Source organism: Nelusetta ayraudi, unplaced genomic scaffold, assembly GCF_046127955.1.
Source record: "Nelusetta ayraudi isolate G7.1 ecotype Tasmania unplaced genomic scaffold, CSIRO-AGI_Nayr_v1 ptg000084l, whole genome shotgun sequence".
Taxonomy (NCBI): domain Eukaryota; kingdom Metazoa; phylum Chordata; class Actinopteri; order Tetraodontiformes; family Monacanthidae; genus Nelusetta; species Nelusetta ayraudi.
Window position 1 is genome coordinate 7097800 of NW_027466134.1, and position 21155 is coordinate 7118954.

General features: G+C 45.8%; 5 protein-coding genes across 10 annotated transcripts; 2 read left to right on the top strand and 3 right to left on the bottom strand.

Moving 5' to 3' along the window:
- The first annotated feature begins 251 nt into the window (after window positions 1–251).
- nit2 (nitrilase family, member 2) lies at window positions 252–4085 on the top strand. Its single transcript, XM_076045493.1, has 10 exons — window positions 252–405; window positions 529–647; window positions 1161–1281; window positions 2074–2162; window positions 2245–2338; window positions 2429–2503; window positions 2589–2667; window positions 3036–3134; window positions 3236–3291; window positions 3374–4085. The coding sequence occupies exons 1-10, from the start codon at window positions 318–320 to the stop codon at window positions 3472–3474; spliced, it is 921 nt and encodes a 306-aa protein (XP_075901608.1). The 5' UTR covers window positions 252–317; the 3' UTR covers window positions 3475–4085.
- On the bottom strand, window positions 3664–7458 carry LOC142900883 (ICOS ligand-like). 4 transcript variants are annotated; one of them, XM_076045488.1, is made up of 8 exons: window positions 7319–7458; window positions 6037–6098; window positions 5795–5916; window positions 5385–5702; window positions 4683–4970; window positions 4418–4585; window positions 4192–4301; window positions 3664–4111 (listed from the first exon to the last, which is right to left on the bottom strand). In XM_076045488.1, the coding sequence occupies exons 1-7, from the start codon at window positions 7337–7339 to the stop codon at window positions 4219–4221; spliced, it is 1062 nt and encodes a 353-aa protein (XP_075901603.1). In that variant the 5' UTR covers window positions 7340–7458; the 3' UTR covers window positions 3664–4111; window positions 4192–4218. The 4 variants fall into 4 exon arrangements, with proteins under 4 accessions (XP_075901603.1, XP_075901602.1, XP_075901605.1 ...); XM_076045487.1 differs by having other exon boundaries at window positions 3664–4301; XM_076045490.1 differs by lacking the exon at window positions 7319–7458 and adding an exon at window positions 6192–6870 and having other exon boundaries at window positions 3664–4301.
- On the top strand, window positions 7338–11699 carry gtpbp6 (GTP binding protein 6 (putative)). Of its 2 annotated transcripts, XM_076045486.1 has the most exons (11): window positions 7338–7737; window positions 8482–8619; window positions 8748–8818; window positions 8899–9029; window positions 9124–9194; window positions 9273–9431; window positions 9518–9726; window positions 9807–9955; window positions 10072–10224; window positions 10310–10474; window positions 11561–11699. In XM_076045486.1, the coding sequence occupies exons 1-10, from the start codon at window positions 7338–7340 to the stop codon at window positions 10431–10433; spliced, it is 1605 nt and encodes a 534-aa protein (XP_075901601.1). In that variant the 3' UTR covers window positions 10434–10474; window positions 11561–11699. The 2 variants fall into 2 exon arrangements, with proteins under 2 accessions (XP_075901601.1, XP_075901600.1); XM_076045485.1 differs by lacking the exon at window positions 11561–11699 and having other exon boundaries at window positions 10310–10592.
- On the bottom strand, window positions 10870–14092 carry plcxd1.2 (phospholipase C, X domain containing 1, tandem duplicate 2). Its single transcript, XM_076045491.1, has 6 exons — window positions 13573–14092; window positions 12573–12709; window positions 12041–12169; window positions 11799–11954; window positions 11530–11713; window positions 10870–11442 (listed from the first exon to the last, which is right to left on the bottom strand). Exons 1-6 carry the CDS (start codon window positions 13655–13657, stop codon window positions 11192–11194), a joined length of 942 nt encoding a protein of 313 aa, XP_075901606.1. The 5' UTR covers window positions 13658–14092; the 3' UTR covers window positions 10870–11191.
- A 1433-nt stretch (window positions 14093–15525) lies between these two features.
- On the bottom strand, window positions 15526–20963 carry plcxd1.1 (phosphatidylinositol-specific phospholipase C, X domain containing 1, tandem duplicate 1). Of its 2 annotated transcripts, XM_076045302.1 has the most exons (7): window positions 19394–20963; window positions 19134–19267; window positions 18503–18645; window positions 18275–18403; window positions 17137–17292; window positions 16534–16714; window positions 15526–16419 (listed from the first exon to the last, which is right to left on the bottom strand). In XM_076045302.1, exons 2-7 carry the CDS (start codon window positions 19249–19251, stop codon window positions 16175–16177), a joined length of 972 nt encoding a protein of 323 aa, XP_075901417.1. In that variant the 5' UTR covers window positions 19252–19267; window positions 19394–20963; the 3' UTR covers window positions 15526–16174. The 2 variants fall into 2 exon arrangements, with proteins under 2 accessions (XP_075901417.1, XP_075901416.1); XM_076045301.1 differs by having other exon boundaries at window positions 18275–18645.
- Between the last annotated feature and the right edge of the window lie 192 nt (window positions 20964–21155).

Sequence of the window (21155 nt, forward strand, 5' to 3'; positions counted from 1 at the left end):
CTGGATATGATTGTCTAATATATAACTAGTGCACTGAAACTGTTAAGAATTACAGGTACATAGTTCACACAGTGACCAGACTCGCCACGATTGGCTGCGGGACGCCCACCCTCACGGATCTAACGTCACTTGTAAATTTCAAAATAAACTTAATTATTTTCACTCCACGCGTTCCGGACCGGTGTGTTCAAACTCAGCCGGAAGGGAAGGAGAGCGGCTCGGTGTCTTTCACTGATTCACTGTCAGGCCTGGACTACTGAAAGAGCTTGAAAAGACGAGCGCGCTTTTATTTTGAAAGCTGAGTATCCGCCCACTCTATGTCACGTGACCCGGTTGTTGCCTCTGACTTGGAGGTGCAGCAGGACTCCGCAACATCCATGTCCACTTTGGCTAAAGCCATGTCCAGTAAGTACGAACTGCACCGAGCAATCAGCAGAGCTTTAATCACCAAACCGGCTGGGTTTTGTCTTAACCTGACATTCGCTGTGCTCAGATAGTCCCCGGGTTCTTCTCTTCTCGCCCCTCCAGAGTTCCGTCTGGCGGTGGTCCAGCTGCAGGTGTCGGCCGTCAAGGCGGACAACCTGAGCCGAGCCCGGCGGCTGGTGAAGGAAGCGGCGGAGCAGGGCGGCAAAGTGGTGCTACTGCCGGTGAGTAGACCCAACTGGTGGGGGTCAAGGCTCGGCCAGAGGGGGGCTGTGCTCCGCCGCTGCCTTGTGCTTGTTATTATAAATCAAGCCATGGTACCCGTGTGTTGTGTATAAGTTAACCAACAAAGAGATGGACAGACCTGAACAGAACATAAACTTGGTGTTACTCCAGAAGCGGAATTTACTTCACACCTGCTGTCAACTTCAACTCAGGACAGAAGGTTCACCAATATGATAATTATTATATACTGTATTGTCATTTAATCAAGCATTTTTGTGTAATTAAGAACAGGGATTCTTTTTTGTTTTTTCTAATAATACATTTAATTAACAAATTGTATTTATAACGCACTTTATATTTTGACAAGAATATCTGAAAGTGTTAGAACCGTAATCAGAGTGAAGAATTTAGAGAAACATTCGTTTTTGCTTTCCACATGCTGCCACAGGGGAAACTTTCATGTTTCTTATGCTCTTCCTGCAGCCTGATGCTTTCCTCTGTAATCTATATAGGAATGCTTCAATTCCCCCTACGGAACAGGCTTCTTCTCCACCTACGCTGAGAGGATCCCTGGAGAGTCGACTCAGTTGCTGTCAGAGGCAGCCAAGGAGAACAAGGTGTATCTAGTGGGAGGTAGGAGAACACAAACTATATAGCCGGTACGTGTGTCAGTTACGCACAGGCAAAAGAGGAACAGCATTAAGGTTAATAATGAACTTGGTTAAATAACACATCAACTGATGTAAAACAATTGCAAATAACAATAGATAGCCGTGTTTTATGACAACTACTAGTGGTGTTGGGATTACTCCATAAAAGCAGTCCAACTACTGATTACCGATTACTCCTTTAAAAAGTAATCTCATTACTTCTTTAACTACTTTGTTTTATAAGTAATCGATTACTAATTACTTTAGTTAAAAACAGATAAAGTAGCAGTTAAGAATGTCTTGTTGCCTGCACAACAACGTATAACAAACCACAATATTCTTTCATTTAGATGAGATGAACTCAAAATAATGTTTGTATTTCCAGCTACAAACGCAATCGCTGATTTTTCTTTTGCCGCCACCGGGCTTGTTTTGGTGCGTCGCCGCGTATCAATGACGTCGCATGCACGGCTGCATCATCAATCTGTGACATCATTGTTTTCAGTTACTTTTTCTAAATTTCAGACATCTTGTCAAAATATTTCAGAAAAGTAATGGAATCGTGAATTGATAAAGCAAATATGATATAATTACCAGTTTTGCCACAGTAATCCCATTACATTACTCCGTTACTTTAAAAAAAAAAAAAAAAAAAAAAAAAAAGTAGTTTATTTACAGTACTGGATTACTTTGTAATAGATTACATGCCAACAGTGACAACTAGCATATTTCAGTATCAGGTCAGAAGTTATTGATCGTGTGACTTGCTCACCAGGGTCCATCCCTGAGGAGGAGGATGGGAAGTTGTACAACACCTGCACAGTGTTTGGGCCGGACGGACAGATGCTTCTCAAACACAGGAAGGTACTCGAGCACTACTTGTCCAAAATAATCAACAGCCCAATCCAAACACTTCTCCCCACCTCCGTGTCTTTCCTCCTTCCAGATTCACCTGTTTGACATTGACGTGCCGGGAAAAATCCGCTTCCAAGAGTCGGAGACGCTGAGCCCAGGCAACGCTTTGTCCGTCTTCGACACTCGTGCGTCTCCTCGCTCCCCCGATTTCCTTCTCCGCATTGAGTTAACCCTCACCGTCCCAACACCCTGTGTTTTTTTTATTCCTCCCACAGCCTTCTGTAAAGTGGGCGTTGGCATTTGCTACGACATGAGGTTCGCCGAGCTCGCCCAGCTGTACAGCAGGAAAGGTGAGCAGCCGAGCGGGTGGAGATGAACGGTTTGTTTTTTTATTGTCACGCCTGACGGTTGATAAGGTTGCACCTTTGCCCTCAGGCTGTCAGCTGCTCGTCTACCCAGGTGCCTTCAACATGACCACTGGTCCGGCCCATTGGGAGCTGTTGCAGAGGGGCAGGTCCGGACACTTTGTTTGGGAATTTCTTTTGTTTCAGTGATTTTTACTTAAAGTGTAAAAGTCTCATGTTAAGCACAATTCACTTTAACAATGTTTTTTAACAGTCTGTGTCTCTGTCCTGTCAATGAACCTCCCCAGCAAGCAAAAAGTCCATCCTTTTCTTCTTTTGCTTGCTGCGTTATTACACACTGCCCTTTGTGATGTCACAGAGGGCACCACAAAGGGTTCTTCCCGCTGACAGTACCTCGGTTTTATCAGGAAGCTAAAAATCCATTGTTTTAGCAGCGGGCTGTAAGTACAGGGCTTCATATGGAGAGTCTGGAATGACGGGACACTTTACTCCAATCACATCCCCGTGTCCTTCGCAGGGCGCTGGACAACCAAGTGTACGTGGCCACGGCGTCCCCTGCCAGGGATGAAAGTGCTTCATACGTGGCCTGGGGTCACAGCACCGTCGTCAGCCCCTGGTACAGGAAACACTGCGTCCAGCCCAGCTCATCCTTGGTCTTTCAACTGGACTTTTGCATAAAGTTGCCAGCGTTTGATTGTTGGCCGTGTGTGTTTCCAGGGGAGAAGTCATCTCGAAGGCAGGAGCAGACGAGACCATCATTTACGCCGATATCGGTGAGACGCTGATCTAGAAAAATTTGTGAAGGGTCTCGCGTGCGATGCTCAGTGAAATTCTCTCCTTCGACCCTGCTCCCAGACCTGCAGTACTTGGCCGACATCCGGCAGCAGATCCCCATCATCACCCAGCGCCGGAGTGACCTCTACACAGTGACCTCCATCCAGGAGGGATCGAGCTGAATGCCGCGACTTCCAGAAGGAGGTCAGGAAATGGGCAGCACGATGCAGGAGATCTCTGCTGTCGAATCCAATCCAGTCCAATCAGGACGTGCGTGGCGTGGGTGCGTTTGTCCAAGTCATTAATTGACTGCTCTTTCATCAAGGACAGAAGTATGATTTGTTTAGAATTATGCATAAAACATGTTTGCACAAAATCAACCTGCACTCACTTATTCAAGGTCCTATATCCTTCCAAAATTTTAAATCTTAATTTTTTTTTCATCACAATGAATTACTCTACAAGCTCTCCAGATCTGCAGAGAAGCAGAATATTTCAAAACAAAGTGGTCTCAGAGTACGCAGCCAACACCTGGCTGAAGGTTTGGTCACTGCCAATTAGGCATCAGTGCCCTTTGTGACATCACAAAGATGTAATTTCTGTGAGTGTTAGCACACACTTTCCGGAGTGTCAACTGACAGGTTGGAGTTACAGTAGTGGCAAAGTAAATATGGAATGAAACTATTTTCTACGACATAAGTCAAGACAATATTTTTTTGGGAGAAATTTACTTTGGATGAAAAGTAAATGGTCGTTCTTTTACAGCTTTTGAATAAATTAAAGTGAACTCAGAGATTGGTTCTTCATTATGTTTGCGATCTAGAATAAAAAAAAAAAGGAAGTAAAAAAACAAAGTAATCCACGATTCGTGCTAAATTCAGTGTTGACTACATATTTACATGTTTGTGCCGTGTTGTGTCTTTATTTTACACGTCAGTCTCTTTTGAGTCTGGCTTTATGGTCTCCAGCTCCTCCTTTTCCTCCTTGAGCATATTTCTCCTCCTGTATCCTGGAGGTAAAAATGATAAGATTAATGTGGGTCAGTGGGTGCAATATTTCTGCATCAGTAGTTTGTTTTCCATATAGTCAGAGAATATAGAAGAGCCAGGCGCTGGACCCCCCCACCTCTTTGATGCGTCTGGAAATCTTTCTTCTTCCTCTTGCTGACCCGGTCCAGGTGGATCTGGTAGCCAACTCCCACGGCTACCATGATCCCGACCACTGCACACAGCACCGTGCTGAAGATCCACATTGCGTCCGAAGCTTTACCCATCACGGGGTTGGAGGGTCCGTCTGTGCAAGAACCCGGAGAAGATTGAGCTACGCTGCTGTGGTGTGGTGTCGGTCGGGAGAGCGGGACGCGAAGCCCAGCAAAGCCGGTTATACTCACAGCTGGTGGCCGTCTCTCTCTCCATGGTGGACAGGTTCTCGATGGTGCACGACACCCTGGTGCTGCTGGAGATGTTGACTGTCAGGTGACTGGTGATGTTGTACAGGTAGGAGTTGGGCAGAGACTTGGCCACGGTCCTCACGGAGCGCTCTGGGGGCGCGTCTGAGTCGTTGATGAGCCAGTGGACCCTGGGTTCGGGGAAGCCACCGCTGGAGTGACACAGGAAGGCCGTCTCGCCTCCCTGGACCTCAGCCTCCTCCCGCTGCAGCTGCGGGCTGCTGAAACGGGCTGCAAACGCACTGAAGTTACTTTCTTCCCCTATTGGTTTTAGTTATTGAAAGTGTTAACATCTATGAATGGCTCACTGGTCATAACTATCACTGATTACAGTTTGGTTGTGCAGTTGATAAAGGGAAAAAAAAACAACTATAGTTGTGAGAGTAACAAAGCTGTTAAAAAGAAAAATCCAGATGCTCATGCAACACTTCGGACTTCTGGTCAGTTCAGTCCAGATTTTTGATTTTGACAAAGTCATCAACAAACGTTTTGTTTCATTAATAGCCAAGACTTTTTGCTTATGTACATTTCATAAACAGCGCTCTCTTACTTCTACTTGAGTAAAAGAGTTAAATCAGTGCTTTTGCTAGAGTATTTTTTTTTTTTTACGCTAGTATCCCTATGCCACCTCAGCCAGACCCTCACCTGCCACTCGAAGGCACACGGTGCACAGCGCTGCGCTCTGGTTCTCCGACGTGAACAGGCTATAATTCACTTTGGGCGCTTTGGACTCAACCGCGGGCAGCGTCAGAGAAAAGTTTCCGGTCTGCGGCGCGTCTTCCGAGATCGACGCGCTGTTTGCGCCCAGTTCCTCCACACTTTTTTTCATCTGGAACCGAGCCCTGAGCACCACCTCCTCTTCCGTCCTCCACACGATGGAGTAATTGCCAGAAGTGAGGAGATCCGGGTAGAAGCAGGGCAGCGATACCGGCTGCCCGACCACGCCGAGGACGCACTCCTCCTCTACATGGAGGCAAAAACGCATACAAACACATTAAACGGGGACTTTGTGTGTTACCTGTGTGTCCAATAGAGATGGTAGAGACTGGTCCTACCCAGACAGAGGCAGACGTGGATGAAGCAGAGCAGCAGTCCTGTGCGCCACAGCCTCGGCGCCATTGTCCCCTGGGAGCACTTTTGCGCACACGGGGCACGGAAACAGTCCGGAAATATCGCCCTAGTCACAGTGGAGACCGAGAGCAGGCCCATGGTTAATGTTTATATAAATGTGATCTCCGGCTCCCGGGCTCCAGTTCTCGTCACCCTCCTTCACAGGCTCCGCGTCAAGCGCGCACACCTTGGCTCACTGTGCTGGAATTCACGGCTGGTCATGCCGCGGCTTGTTGTGCCATGAAGCTCCTTGTGTCGTAAGACAGGGGAAAAAAAAAAAAGACAACACCTATCTAAAAAAAAATGTGAAGGGTTTGCTTTGCATCGCCGACCAGCACACACAGCAGTGTGTTCACGATGCTCCGTCCGCCCGTTTGAGCCGGGATACACCCTGCAAGCCGGGAGCTCACAGTGGGACAACGGTCCAGCCTGTTTGACTTCTTTGGGCCACACACACAAACACACATCCACACCCACTCACAAACACGAAGCGTATCAAATTTCCAGAGGTAACAAATTAAATAAGGACGCCAGGTTACATGACACGTCCCTGCCAAAGGGATGTCCGAATGAACACTACAACCATTTACGATTTGAATAAAAAAAAAAAAACACAAGACATCCGGCATTTGTTTGCCAATTTAATTCTGAAAGGATGTATCCCGAAGCAAAATAATGTTTCTTTCAGAAAATCCTCTTAAAATCGAATGGGTATAAGGATGAGCTGAAAATTGTAGGAGAGCACATTACCACATCCTGATTAATTTCCAAAAAGTGCACTCAGTTTTTCTTCCACCAGGGGGAAGATTCAACCCATCGAGCGCTTTCAAGGACATAATTTTTCAGAAAATTTTAAAAATAAATAATATCTATTTCTTGTGTTTTTTGGAACACTAAAAATACAGAAATACATTCTGTATTTACTGTACGTAATTGTGTTTACGTTCAAAACGGACACAAAACTAAAGTTACTATCAAGGAAGTGACGTAAACAGGAAACGCTACGAGCTGGTAGCTGGTGGGAATTGTTAGCCTCAGTTTGATCTGTCAGGACGCATCTTTTGTTTAACCTCCCATTCTACTATGACATAATAACCGATATAGATGGAAAATTAGCAGAGTAAATATTTTTGAAGCGTTTGAAGCAGCTTACTGTGAACGCAAGCTGTGTCGGGACTTATTCTGGGCGAGAAGTTTGCCTGAAAGACAGATTTGTGGGTAAAGCACGCTGGTGCACTATCGAAGCTCCAAACGCAACAGTGGCCAATGTGGATCGTCTTCTCTGTAAAAAACCAGCTAGGTCAGGGCTGAAATGACAAATTATGTCAGAATCTGATGAAGTATTTTCTAGTCAATTCTAACAACCGTCTTTACTCGGCCAGATTGTGAAAGCTAGCATAATCAGGCTAGCGAGGTGGCAAACTAGAAAACGCCTGTAGTCTATAAGGAAGATGAACTTGTAACGACACCTGCAGCCGTGGAGACAACATGACAGCAGCGCTGAGGAGGATCCAGCCATGGCTGCCGCTCCTGCAGCGACCCCTTACACCGAGCGGTCACCGAGCGGTGGCGACCGCCATCCTCCAACTGCTGCCCAGGCTGGGAGCGGCGCGTCCCCGCCAGGTCAGGCCGCTGGCCGTGTCTGCGAGAAGGTTCGCGGGGAACAGAGGGGACTTCGGCAGTGGTCGCCGCTCAGGATCTGGTCTTACTGAGGAGGAGGACCAGGAGGAGGAGGAGGAAGAGGAGGGGGAAGAGTTGATCGATGACAGCGAGGTCGAGGAGCTGTTTCAGCAGCATGTTCCCTCGGGTATCGGGGAGGGTCAGCACCGGGTGTTCATCGTCCACCCTGACGTGAAGTGGGGAAGGCGGAAGCAGCACCTCACCTCTGGTAAAACGCTGCCTCATTGATGTATCCAAATCCAAAGATTAGCCAATTGTGTTTTCTGAAGGATTTAATCCCATGATGCGCGTGCCTGTCTGGCTCTACTCAGGTGGAACTGCAAGCCTCTGTTCCTAAAACAAAAAATAACCGCACGGAGACAAAACTATTCTCCAATTACACGGATTACTACGGAGCCCCCCTTGTGACATGGATGGGGGGGCGGGTGAAATAATGTGTGGCCACGAATTACTATGTCGTGCCCACGAGACAATAAACGCGTGGCCACGAGATAATGATTGTTGTCATTCCCATCCTAGCCTACTCTTGAATATAAAAACAGGGTATAATTACCTTTATTCGCGAATGATAATCAGCATCACTCTAAAACTGAAAGCTGCATTTAGACAACCATCCCGCTACCGGCACAAATTAACCATATCGTGGCCACGCGATAATAACGCGTGGGCACGAATTCACCATCGCGTGGCCACACATTTGTTATCTCGTGGGCACGATATAGTAATGCGTGGCCACTGGCCACACACATCATTTTCAGAAAGCGTTGGTTCATACACACAGAGCGTGATATTGGCCATGTGTGATGTCACTAAGGGCAGCCCTAGCCTTTTTGATTCACTTTTACTCAGCTAACACGTCACCAACCCACTGTTTTGGAGCATTTTAGAAGCGCTCCTGTGTGGAACTGTGCTCCAGCAGTAAGACAACAGCGTGACACTGCTTTCCCCACAGCCGAGCTGATGATGGCCGAGGCGGTGGGACTGGTGAGCACTTTGGACGGCTGGAGGGTGGTGGACAAGATCATTCTCTCCACCAAGGTGCCGGAGAATAAGAGGATATTTGGCAAGGGCAACTTCCAGTCCCTCACAGGTATCAATGTGTAACCTGTTGCTGAATTGTGTAAGAAATGTGCTACTCCTTTCATCTGTGTCCTGCAACAGTCTTTCTTTATATGTGCTGTTCATATGTCTGTTTTTGTTTTTGTTTTTGTTTCTTAGAGAAAATCAGGCAAATGCCGGGGATCACAGCTGTGTTTGTGAATGTGGAGCGTCTGTCTCCTCTCTCTGAGGTGAGCTGATCGAAGTTTCCATCCGCCACTGCACACTCTGAGGGTTCTCTGTAGCAGCATCCACGTTTTCATCCGAGCAGAGGGAGCTGGAGGAGGCCTGGGGGGTGAAGGTCTTCGACAGATACTCGGTGGTCCTCCACATTTTCCGTTGCAACGCAAAGACCAAGGAGGCCAAGTTACAGGTTTCTCTGGCAGAGGTCCCACTGTTACGGTAACACGGCCTGTTACATTAAGAACCACCACCCATGTTCATTTTATTCCACTTTAGCAGCTACCTCAAGGGCTTTTGAAATCTTTGCTTGCAGATCTCGTCTGAAAAATGAATTCACAAACTTGGACCAGCAGGGCGGGGGTTCGAGGTACATCGGAGGTTCAGGTAACTGGCTGAGTGATGGTCTGCAGAGAGCAGCCAAAAATTAAAAGGAAGCTTCAGCTCCGTTGTCGGTCCTTGCAGGTGAGACTCTGTACGAAGTGCAGCAGCGGCTGCTGAAGGAGCGAGAGATGAAGATTCGCTCAACACTGGAAAAACTGAGGAGGAAGAGGCACCTACTGAGAGCTCAGCGCAAACACAAGGAGTTCCCCATCGTGTCCGTGTTGGGATATACGAACTGTGGTGGGAGGAGCCAGCGATGGACAGCAAAGCATCCAGCGCTGCAGCCAGGCGACTCTGAACCCAACTCCTCTGTTTTCCTCACCCAGGAAAAACCACCCTGATCAAGGCGCTGACCGGCGACAGCGGCCTTCAGCCCAGAAACCAGCTCTTTGCCACTCTGGATGTCACTCTTCACGCCGGCCAGTTGCCCAGTCGCATGACAGTCCTGTACGTGGACACGATTGGCTTCCTGTCTCAGCTGCCACACCAGCTCATAGACTCCTTTTCCGCCACCCTGGAGGATATCAAGCACTCGGTGAGTGTAGCTGACGGAGATTTGGCCAACTCTTCTCCTTCATGGTGCTGTTTTTGACACGGCGTTCTACCCTCCGTCAGGATCTGCTGGTCCACGTGAGAGACATCAGTCACCCAGAGACAGTCAATCAGAAAGTGAACGTCCTGAATGTCCTCAGGAACCTGCAAATGCCCGACAAGCTGGTGAACTCCATGATCGAAGTCCACAACAAAATTGATCTCATTGACAAGTAAAGCACAAAAATAAAATCTAACAAGTTCAAATGCATACGTCAAAGACTTTTGGATAAAGTTAGTTTAAAAAATAAAATAATAAGGCTCATGTTTGATTTCTCTCCCCTCTCAGTTATCAGCTTTCAGAACCTGGTGCACTGTCCATATCTGCTCTGGAAGGTCGAGGACTGGATGAGCTGAAGAAGACCGTGGAGAAGGAGATCGTAAACTCCACGGGCAAACACATTCTGGACCTCAAGGTCGACCTCAGCACTCCTCAGTTAAGGTGCGTGCTGGTCTTCTTTTCCTCCCAACTTGTGATTTTTGCTCACTGGTTGACTTTCGCCATATGAATGTGCTTTCATCTGCAGTTGGCTGTACAGGGAAGCCACGGTCCAGGACGTGCAGGTGAACGGTGACGACAGCTCGGCCATAGTCGGTGTCATCATCAGCACCGCCGCCTATGGACGTTACAAGAAACTCTTCCCAGGGTGATGGAGAAGCAGGAAGTCACTCCTTCCTTCTGCATGGCATTGGTTATAATGGAATTATTCAGATTCCTATCAAGACTTCAAGCCAAACAACAAATAGCTCCAAGAACTGTGTGAGCTGTACAAAATGTACATAAATACAATAATAAATCGAGCAAATGTGTATATTCATATGGCCTGAAGTAACTTTGAATCTAATACCATTCATTTTAATTGACACTTGGTGCTGATAGAGGTAAACACAATGTAAAGTAGACATAGGAACAATAATCCCTAAACAGATTTTTTTTCAGATGACATCCTCATCGACAGCCATGACTTTCTGCTGCCCTTCCTAAATGTTGAACATTTCCATGGATCTTTATCTTGTTCTCTCTTGAGAAAGAGGAAGCTTAATGACCTCCACCTTTTAGCCACCATCGATAAATAAAAGCAATGCCTCAAAGTTACAAAAGGCACCTTTAATGTCGGCAACAGCATATCAATATTGATACATAATTGATCAAATCAAATCAAATTTAATTATAAAGAACATTTTAAAACAACAGAGTTGACCAAAGTGCTGTAAATTCAGTAATAAAACACAGCGAAAACAAGTAAAAACACATGAAACATAAAGTAAGAACAATTCTGAAAGAAGCTTTAAGGACGCAGGAAGGCCCGAGATTAAGAGATTAATTAAGAGGGAGATAACATTGTTAACAAAAACAATTGTGCAGAGATCAGATACAGTGAATAAAAAAAATTACAGATAAGTGACAGTTATTTTTTTCTATTTTGCGGAAGAAGTTTTCGGTTCAGTGCAACGACCAGAGAACAGAGAGGAAGAGAGCCCACAAAGTCTCCTGCGACGATGTTGAGGCACTTGTATCCCGACCCGGGTGTCTGCTGCTCCAGCCAGCTTCTCAGACCCTGCCAGTTATTGAAGGTCAGCTTCCGCAGGGACAGATTCCAGTTGTCGACGATGTAATACCTATCAGCTGTCAGGTTTAGACCGCAGACGAAGAATCCCTCTGAGGACGGAAGTGCATCTTTATCCACCGAGAAGAAAGAACCTGACCGTGAGGAGCAGCTGAGTGACAGTGTGAATGTAACTCTACCTGGGCGCCCCTGTGCTTTTTTGCACTCCAGGTAACGGACGACTCCATCTGCAGTGCGTTCGTTGGCCCACCAGTAGGGGAGTCCGGGCCACAGCTCTGGGTGCCCCGCTGCACTGTCTGAGTCATAAGACAGGATCACCTGCTGACCTGATGTCCACATAGAGCGCAAGGTCGGCGTTGATTTCTGGACAAATCAACCAGGTTAGACGGTGAGAAGCTTTTTCTTCTTCTTTTTTTTAACACCCTGGCTCAAATCTGTGAAAACGCACCATCTGTGGACAGAGTTTGGAGCCGAAGAGCTGCTTCAAAAAGGAGATGAAGAGCTGGTGGAGTGCGTCGCTGATTCCCTCGAAATGGCTGCAGGCGAGGATGACGACCTCCTTTGGGTGGGTGGCCAGCCAGAGGGCGATGATCTGCATGGTCTCCTGGAGAGGAGGGGCAACAGCAGTGAAAAACGCCTCAAAGAGGGACACTGATGTGAAACTTTATCATTGAAAAAAATCGGGCTCACCATCACTGTCAAATGTGTGTAAATCATGTGTGCAAAGTACAGTTCGCACGACGTGTCATTGGGTTTGGCTGCGACACGGAAGTCAAAGTACCTAATCCCCATCGAAAGTTGCTCGCAGATTTTTCTGTCCTGCCAGAGGAGCAATCCAGAATAAAACATAACCAAGAAATTCGACAATATTTAACATTTAATCATACTATACATTAGAAAAACATCCTGTGGACCACAATGAAAACTTAGATGTTTCAAATCTGATGACGGAATTCATTTTGGAAGCACAATCAAAAGCTCATAATTATTTTTTATTATGAGCTACTGGAAAGCACTGTACAAGTGGAGTCCATTTCCCATTTATCAATTCTAAGTCAAGTCTTATTATGACCAATAAAGTGATGGAAGTTTAACGTTTATGAATGAGTGGGTGTTCAGAGAGGGCAGGCTGCTGCACTACAGGCCACATGACCAGGTTTAATGTTTTGGTCCATATTCATAACCTTTGCACTCTGTATCTCCCAATCTATAATGCACTTGCCTGTGTTGTGGCCCACTGATAGATGAAACGTCTGGTGAAACAGCAGCAAAGTCGGTCAAGGGTCCTGAAAGCGTAACCTTCAGACTGCACCAGGGGGGAGCTGATATCCAGGCAGTAACTCATGGCATCATGGCTCCCTGCACAAACATGGAGGAAATAACATCGGAAGTGCCTCATATAAACTCAAAACTATGTACTGGTTTTACCAAAATAAATAAATAAATAAATAAAATAAAAATAAAACATAAATGAAGCACAGTGATGTTTATGGCTCAGCATTTCACACGCAGATGGCATGACTCTCATCTCAAAATTGTTGATGATCAACAATTACACAGTTGAACAAAACTGTAAAACATTTTGTTTTACAGTTCAAATTTAGTTTTTTCTTTTCATATCATTGTTAAACAGAAGTTTCAGATCTCCAAGCATGTAAACCAGTGATTGCAAATCCACACAAAGCCTCAAATCTAAAAAAAAAAAAAAAAAAAAAAAAAGAAAAAAAGAATACAAAGTGAAATTGAAGGAGATAAAAAAAATTGTCTTGTGATGATGCTCCACTTTAGCCACAATAGAGCAGGAGTCACTTGGGCTTCACAGAGCAGAATGCTCAAGGTTCCATAGATGTATAGAAATGAAAACATGGACATGAACATAACTAAATACAGTTACGATTTTCTTTATCCCTGATGAATGCATAACGCGACATGACAGCAATTGTGAGAACATTACTTTTCTTTTTCAAAATTTGTCAATTTTTTTTTTTTTTTTTTTTTTACATATTACAATATCAAAAGTCACAATATCTGTCCAACATGACAACGCATTGACGGTTCCACAAATATGCACCGCAACATCTTTGCCTTTACTTTGAGAACCTCCAGTCGATCGAGATAAATCCTTAACGTTTAGACATCTGGAAGACATCACACGAACAACAAAACAAAACAGTGTCGGCCAAAACAACGCCCTCCCGCCCCGAACACCTCCAGGTCCGTACCTGGAATGGCCAAGTCTGTCAGCGGGACGTCCCACAGCCCCTCCGGCAGTTCGGACATCCAGTCCGGGTCGCTGGGAGGCAACATGTCAGCTCAGCTGCGATCAGAATCCCGAAAGTAAATAGAAACCAGCCGTCCAAACAGCTTTGTCATGTGATCGATGTTGCTGCCGCCTTCCTTATAAAGGTTATGGTCGTTTTAACCGCGGAGGTGGAGTTCCGTTTAGTTCCTGGTTCTTTTTGCCCAGTTGTGGCTGATCAACACTGCTAGACGAGGACTTCCGTTTAGACTCAAGCGCAAGTTGAAGTTGTGGGAAATTGCACAAAAGAGGAATAGAATAAGGTCATCTTAACAGGTACCGCATTCCTAACAGGTACCGCATTCCTGCAGAGAGCCGTGCGTGTGTATTTGTATTTGTTTTTCTTCGTCGCCGTGACGTCGCGAGCAGGCGGAAAATGACGTGTATAACAGCAAGTGGACAGAGGATGGCAGCAATGGCACATTCCGGGTGTCGAGCTGCCTCGTTTTTTAGAGGGAGAGAACCTACCAGTATGGGTTGTTTGGCCACGTGAGCAGGGGCCATTTACTTTACACTTTCGTTTTGATTATTTTACACCTCTAGCTACGTGAGGCTTAAACTCGACTTGCCCCCATTGTGTTTTATGAATAGCTAGCAAAAATCAGGGAAGCCTGAGGTGCGCCGTGCTGATTGGCTACTGGTGAGGTTCCGCGTGCTGAGAGCGGGTGGTTCAAAACAGTGCGCAGAGAAAATCAATGGACGGTGGCTGGCGAGAGGCAAGCGCACAAACCTTTGGTTCCCCCAAGTTGTGCTGACATCAGGTAGAAATTAACGGCGAGAGGATGGGAACGAAACGGCTAACGGTTAGAACAAAAACCAACAAAAAGTTAAAAAGAAGTCCGGTGATTTAGTAGGTTGGCTTTTTTTTTTTTTTCATAAAGAAGGGAGCAATAAAGTGGAGGAGGATTTTTAGCTAGCTAACGTTAGCTTTGCAACTAGCCTCGCAAAGAAAATACAACAATGCATTTATGAATGTAAGAGCTATTATGCTGTCTGTGAAAATATATTATATTGACGTGAGTGTGCGGCTTTATAATGTACTTTGCGTAGGGAGTTACCCATATGCTGCTGTGTACGGCATCATTTGTGTCTGCGCGTTAATTTGCTACATGTGGGTGGACCTGTGAGTCAAATTTTTATTAATGAGCAATTGTATTGTACAATTGCTTCAGTATGTTGACTTTTGCATGATCTGTTACCATTATCTTTGTTTGTATATATATATATATATATATATATATATGTACACACATACATATATACATACGTATACGTATGTATATATACACACACATACATATATATGTATATATGTATGTGCGTATATATATATGTATATATATATATATGTGTGTGTGTATACATATATATGTATATACACCTAAATTTCCCCGTCGTGGGACGAATAAAGGTTTATCTTATCTTATCTTATCTTATATATGTATATATATATTATATTATATTATATTATATTATATTATATGTGGCTAAGTGTTAGCAAAGGCTGTTTGAACTGGAACACACAGTGGCAGTTAAAGATAGACATAGTTTCTACCACCTGAACCACCCTGAATGCAGCGTTTGTACCAAACAAGTACCACAACATCATGTGATGCTAACAAAAAAACTATTGTGAGAGGGCGCAAAAGCACTGAAAAGACTCACATACTATAAAGCTAAACAAAGGCTTCCCCCCCTTTTCATGGTGGCCCTGAACACTCTCCACACACAGACAGTCAGACACTCGGCTCTTTTGTGTGAGCATAGCCAGCGTCACAAGAGCTCAGGTATCTCTCAGATGTAAACGCTCCTGCAAAGACTTCTGCCGCTAAAAATACAGTTGTGACACGGGTGTTTTTGCTTAAAAATGCTCAAGGTTTATTGTAAAAGCTCATCTCCACAGGCACAGGCGGTGCAGCGATACATAGAAACCAGGGCTGGACCTGACGGCTGAAGTGAAACAGTCAGGGTGGAGTTCATGCACAGGAGGTTAAACATGCACTTTGCAGTATTTCTAACGGAGTTTATACATTCTCCATAAATAAATAATGCATGTATTGTTGTTAGGCAAATACCAATTGACTTTGTTGCCCACATGTTCTTTAAGTACAAAGGTTGTCGTGAACAGGCTACAGCCATGTGTGCTCAGTTACTACGTTGTGCTTACGACGGCGATATGAAGGTGAGTTGTACCGTTATTGCTTTGGTCAGCGTAACTTAAAACTCGCCACTTTGCCAACTCGTGAAAAGTGTCACAATCGTCAGAATAAATAGCTGAACCGAGATGTAAACAAACAAAAAGTGCAGGTAAAAATGCCATAAAGCAGCTTTTTGGACTGAAATGTAAAATTCCCTGCATCTAATAAGTGCATTTATAAGTTGAAGAGTAATTCAAGTATTTTTCATGTCACCAAAAAATACCAACAACAACAACAACAAAAAAAATACACACTGTGTGCATCTCATGCTGTCAATCTCTTTTTGTTTACAGTTTTCATTAAAAAAAAAAAAAAAAAAAAAAACAGTCACAAGGATCGTTTCAGCAGTTTCTGGTTCAGTGCGACCACCGTTGGAACAAAGTGGCTCTCTGTGATGAAGTCCCCGGCAACAATGTTGACGGTGCCTAGTTTGGAGCCGGGGCTCTGCTCCTCCACCCAGCTCATCAGTGTGGGGTTGGTGGACATCACCAGGTCCTTCAGGGACTCCGTCGGGTGTGTGCAGATGTACTTCAGGTCCACTGTCAGATTAATTCCCGTCACAAAGAATCCCTCTGCCGACAACATAAACACAAATAGAAGGTTGACATTTCTAAGTCTCCAAACTGATGCATTCTCTGCATTTACAGCAGTGGTCGTCACTGTTTGTGTACAGTACAGTGGAGTACCTGGCCTGTCGTGCTTTTTCCGGTGCTCGAAGGCCTCGATAAGCGCCTCCGCTTTGCATTTGTTGGCCCACCAGTAGGGAATGTGCGGCCACAGCTCGCTGTGACAGCTGGTGATGCTGTGCTCGTAGGACACAATGACCGAGAAGCCCGACCTCCAGAGATTTCGAAGTGTTAGCACTTCCTTGAACCAAAAAAAAAAAAGACTTCTTAGTACTTAGTAACTCACAATAAAGACGGGAAAATACACTTTTACGCGTTGGAAGAGACCCAATTCAGCAGTTTGTGCTCAATCTGCTCCTTTGTGCACATTCTTATGCAATTTACTACCTCTGCTCTGCTGTTAGCCTTGTGGTACTGTTCTTCTGTTTGCTGCAAAGCACTATGAAGCCGCTGCAAGGCTAAGTGTTAGCAAAGGCTGTTAGAACTGGAACACACAGTGCCAGTTTATACACGTAGTTTTATGCGCACTTGTGAGCATTAGCACTGTCAACACACAACTGGTTGGCTTTACTTTTCTTTGCTCGTGTGATTATCTGACAGTCGGCAAACAGGAGATAAATGGCAGCCTCTCATGTCATGGAAGAGCGGGAGGACGGGCCGTACCGTCTTAGGGCAGAGTTTGGAGGTGAAGATGTTGTGTAAGGTGGTGAGCAGCAGCCCGTGGAGCTCCGGGTTCAGGCCCAGGAAGTGGCTGAAGGAGAGGATGACCACCTCTTTGGGGTGAGCGTCCATCCACTCATTTATCTCTGTGAGAACAGTCTGTCAAGAACACAGAAAGCAGCAAGTGGAACCTTTATTCCGCTGTGTGGTGGAGCTTCATGCACATGAGTCTGCAGCATATTAGACCCTCGAAGACACCTTTCGAGAAAAGTGTCTTGGCGCTAATTGTCACCATTTCTGCTCCTGCAAAAACAATGGCACTTGGCTACTTACAGAAGCGATCCAATTAAATCGGCCGACTGTGCAAGCACAGTCAGCTGTGTGGGTGCAAAGCAGTGTGATTAAAAGGTGGGCAAAACCTTTTACACCAGGTTCCAAAACCCACTGCTCTATAGTTCCCTTTGGGAGACCTGAGCAGATAAACCAGCAGACTGCAGCATCTAGATCCAGTATGCAAACATGTTAGAAAGAGCAGGGCACATTCTGATCATTGTAGCGTAATTTCATTTATTGTTTAGTTACATTTATGGTTTAATTGTCCTCCGTAATGTATTTAAAAAGCCAACCCCAACAGCTGAAAAATTGTAGAAGTCCTTACATATGGATTGTGAGTCAAACGCTCAATATCGTCGTAACTTAGCCCTGCTTCAGTTAGACGTGCAATATAGTGTCGGGAGAAATGGGCTGCGATAATTGACCGCGGAAGCGTCAATCTGTATGAAATGGGATTATATAGGTTTTTACGCTTCATTGTGAGTGCCGTGTGCCTCGCGGTCTGTTGGTGGCCCTCAGGCAAACATATAGTAGAGTGGGAGGAGGGTTGGGGGTGGACACTGAAAACAAACGTGTAAACAATAAATCGGCCCATCTACAGGCAGGAAGAGCACAGTCCCTGCACATGCAGTGAGTAATGAGTGGACTTCTCTCCGCGCTGTACACGCAAAAATGTTGTTCTACCGGAGCAGCAGTTTCACCTGGCAGCCATCCTTTGCCTATTTGCATGATAACAAATCAGAGCCCCGGCGCCACAAATCACCGAGAGCGAGTGGAGCAATTTGCAGCGCCGTGAGGCCCCGCCTACCTCCACAGTGAGCGTGGTGTACACGCCATGGTAGAAGTAAAGGTCGGTGGAGCTGTCGTTGGGCCGGCGCGCGATCCTCAGGTCGCAGTACCGGACGCCACAATCCAGCTGGCGCTTTATGGTGTACTCCTGCAATGCATGGGTCCAGCTCAAGTCAAACCTCTTGAATCTGACCCCCCCACCTCCAAAAAATAAAATAAGCCACTGTCTTCCACTGTCATTTATCACCTGGGTGATAGCCCACTTGTAGACATAGGGGCGGATCAGGGGCTTCATGTATTTGTCCAGCTTCTGCAGCATGTCGGGCTGCGTGAGGTCAACTGGGGATCTGTCATTCATATCCAGGCAGTAGGTTATTGCATTGTGGCTCCCTGTGTGAGCAAAAGAGAGTCAACGTCACTGTGATCAAGTGTCGCTATCGCTAAGCTTCTGGCAGCAGCGAAGCTCGAACTGTATCTGTTCGTCTTGTCTGTGGGCAGCATACCTATTATTGGTGTAACTTTTTAAAGTACCCTGGTCACTGAGACGGACAAAAACCAAAGCCTGACGAGTTGAACGTGAGAGGCTTGGAAATCCAAAATCTATACGCGCATAGTGAAGTTACCATAATATCAAGTAATCAATGCAAAACCTGCCTCTAGCTGAAGTTCCACCAGAGAATGTGAGGAAAGTTGTCGTTAGCAAACTGACTGGGGGTGCGCTAAGATGGCCAATCAGTTAACATCCAAATAGATTTCAAACAAATTGCCGGTAATGTAAATCTAACCCTAACCCTGTAAAACAAACAACAACAAAGACCTCAACTCAGACACATTAACGCCATAGTAGCCATGAGAGCATTGTGGCATGGCAGCCTCACCCGGGATGGCCAGGTGGTGCAGGGGAGTGTCCCACAGGGCGCAGGGCAGGTGGGCCATCCAGCTCTCCATGGGCATCTCCGCGAGGCTCCCCTCGCTCTCTCCGCACGCGGCAGACATGCCACGAGCTCCGGCTCTGCACCCGGACACGCCAAAAGCACACAGCCGGGTCACATTTTAAGCACGTGCACAGCTATCGCGTTAGACGTTGGTCGAGTCGAAGTCGAAGCTGCCCCGCCGCATCCGGACGTCCCGCACTCACTTGATGTAAACTGCTGCTGATGCTCCCTCCTCGTGCTCGCCCCGAAGAGAAGAATCGACTGAACCGGCACAGAGGAGGAGGAGGGAGGAGGAGCGCGACGGCCGCGATGACTAGAGGCGTGCAGCAGCAGAAGAGCCGGTCCTGCATCACGCATTATCCATGCGGGGAGCCATAGCCGCACATGAAACATGCACGATGGGACGAACGGTCGGTCGGGCTCAGCTTCGACACCTGCACAGCCCGGGAGAGCGGGGACAGCGCATCCTCTACTTTGGAGAAGGTGCGCGAGTGTTTACAATTAATTACTGCAAAAAAAAAAAAAAAAATGAAGGCCGGGGATTTTCGGCTTTTGCAGCTCCAGGTGCAGCGCGCCGGCCGTGTCCGATGGTGTCTGCCAGGGTGGAGGCACCACCGCGCCAGCTGGTAGATCAGCAGATACAGGGGAGGATCCCTTCCTCTTAAAGAGAGAACACCAAAATGTAGCCCCGGACTCCGGCGGCAGGAGGAGTGCGTCGCTAATGGCCGACACACCTGGTGACGCGTCACTGATGGGCGTGGCCGAATCTGCACCATGACCTAAAATAGGACGTAGTTCTGTAAATTAGGTGTATAAAATGCACAATTCTGACGGTGTCTCGTCAAAAATGCTAAGATTAGAAAAAACTAAGACGAATATTGATGGAAATGCTGACACTTTATGTGCTTGTAATGAACAAATCAATTTTATATTCCTACACAATTTCAACGCGTCTAGTGAGTCTGCTTTAAATAATCAAATGAAGGGAGCTGAGGCTACAAGAAATTTTAATATGCGCTAATCTTTTTGAAATGCCTTGGTATATTTAGAGCAATCCACATTGATAACTGGCCTTCAGTAAGTGAAGTGACCTTTCACAGCCCATCAGCCCTTGCGGTTGAATGACACCTTTGTACCACTTACAACATGCCTTCCTGGGAGGAAATTGATTTTACACTCCTGACCGAATTGATTGAATTCTTAAGTTTTCTTCACGAGTAAATGGGTCAGCTCTTGTCCTGGTGGGTCAGGTCTTTCTCAGCCTCGTCAGCATGTCGATAAAACCTGAGACAGCACTGAGCCGTGAGGCAGACAAGGCCAGCAAGTTCAACATCACGTTTAATAGAGTCAGCGGCCCAAACCTGGTGATCTTCAATCCTCCAACAAGATTACCAATAATAATAATAATAATAATAATAATAGTAATGATAAAAAAAAAACAGGGTGACAATATTTTTGAGAAAAACTTACCTGAATAAAATGCATGTCAACGTGTACATTTACATGTACATCGAATGTAAAGGTCCTACACAATATGCACACTAAACCTTGATTGGCGCTTTACAATATTCCGTCTATTCTCTCACTAAATGTCTTTTTTCTTGTACTTTATTTCACAGCAAGCCTGTTCTTTTATTTATTGCCTCTTGGAAATAGTCGTGGCTCGTGAATTCAATCAAATCGCATCAGTAGAGACCCACTTAGGGTTTAATGGAGGATAGTTCAGAAAAAAAAACAATGCTGCCATCTAGCGACCGAACCACCGAACTGTAGCATACAACAAATTATTTCATCAATCAACCCAACAGCAGGACTCGACTTGTTTATCAGTCAAAAGGAAGCTGCAACGTTCCTTTTAGTTTAGTCCTACTATCATTGCGTAACTTGAGATCATCAAAAGTCACACCACGGTTGCTCAGATTGTTTTTTTTCCTGTCTTCTTTTATTATCAAAACAAGTGAAACG

What these genes read in the sequence shown, in the direction of transcription:
- nit2 (XM_076045493.1), top strand. Translation starts at nt 318, where the DNA reads ATGTCACGTGACCCGGTTGTTGCCTCTGACTTGGAGGTGCAGCAGGAC. An exon ending in TTTGGCTAAAGCCATGTCCA is followed by an intron (nt 406 to 528) that starts GTAAGTACGAAC and finishes TCGCCCCTCCAG; the next exon opens with AGTTCCGTCTGGCGGTGGTC. An exon ending in CCAGCTGTACAGCAGGAAAG is followed by an intron (nt 2,504 to 2,588) that starts GTGAGCAGCCGA and finishes CTTTGCCCTCAG; the next exon opens with GCTGTCAGCTGCTCGTCTAC.
- gtpbp6 (XM_076045486.1), top strand. Translation starts at nt 7,338, where the DNA reads ATGACAGCAGCGCTGAGGAGGATCCAGCCATGGCTGCCGCTCCTGCAG. An exon ending in GTCTGTCTCCTCTCTCTGAG is followed by an intron (nt 8,819 to 8,898) that starts GTGAGCTGATCG and finishes TCATCCGAGCAG; the next exon opens with AGGGAGCTGGAGGAGGCCTG. An exon ending in TGGAGGATATCAAGCACTCG is followed by an intron (nt 9,727 to 9,806) that starts GTGAGTGTAGCT and finishes ACCCTCCGTCAG; the next exon opens with GATCTGCTGGTCCACGTGAG.
- LOC142900883 (XM_076045488.1), bottom strand. Translation starts at nt 7,339, where the DNA reads ATGTTGTCTCCACGGCTGCAG. An exon ending in TGTTGTCTCCACGGCTGCAG is followed by an intron (nt 6,099 to 7,318) that starts GTGTCGTTACAA and finishes TTACGACACAAG; the next exon opens with GAGCTTCATGGCACAACAAG. An exon ending in CCACGTCTGCCTCTGTCTGG is followed by an intron (nt 5,703 to 5,794) that starts GTAGGACCAGTC and finishes GCCTCCATGTAG; the next exon opens with AGGAGGAGTGCGTCCTCGGC.
- plcxd1.2 (XM_076045491.1), bottom strand. Translation starts at nt 13,657, where the DNA reads ATGTTGCCTCCCAGCGACCCGGACTGGATGTCCGAACTGCCGGAGGGG. An exon ending in CCAAACTCTGTCCACAGATG is followed by an intron (nt 11,714 to 11,798) that starts GTGCGTTTTCAC and finishes TGATTTGTCCAG; the next exon opens with AAATCAACGCCGACCTTGCG. An exon ending in AAAAGCACAGGGGCGCCCAG is followed by an intron (nt 11,443 to 11,529) that starts GTAGAGTTACAT and finishes TTCCGTCCTCAG; the next exon opens with AGGGATTCTTCGTCTGCGGT.
- plcxd1.1 (XM_076045301.1), bottom strand. Translation starts at nt 19,251, where the DNA reads ATGTCTGCCGCGTGCGGAGAGAGCGAGGGGAGCCTCGCGGAGATGCCC. An exon ending in ACACCACGCTCACTGTGGAG is followed by an intron (nt 17,293 to 18,274) that starts GTAGGCGGGGCC and finishes TGTTCTTGACAG; the next exon opens with ACTGTTCTCACAGAGATAAA. An exon ending in GAAAAAGCACGACAGGCCAG is followed by an intron (nt 16,420 to 16,533) that starts GTACTCCACTGT and finishes TGTTGTCGGCAG; the next exon opens with AGGGATTCTTTGTGACGGGA.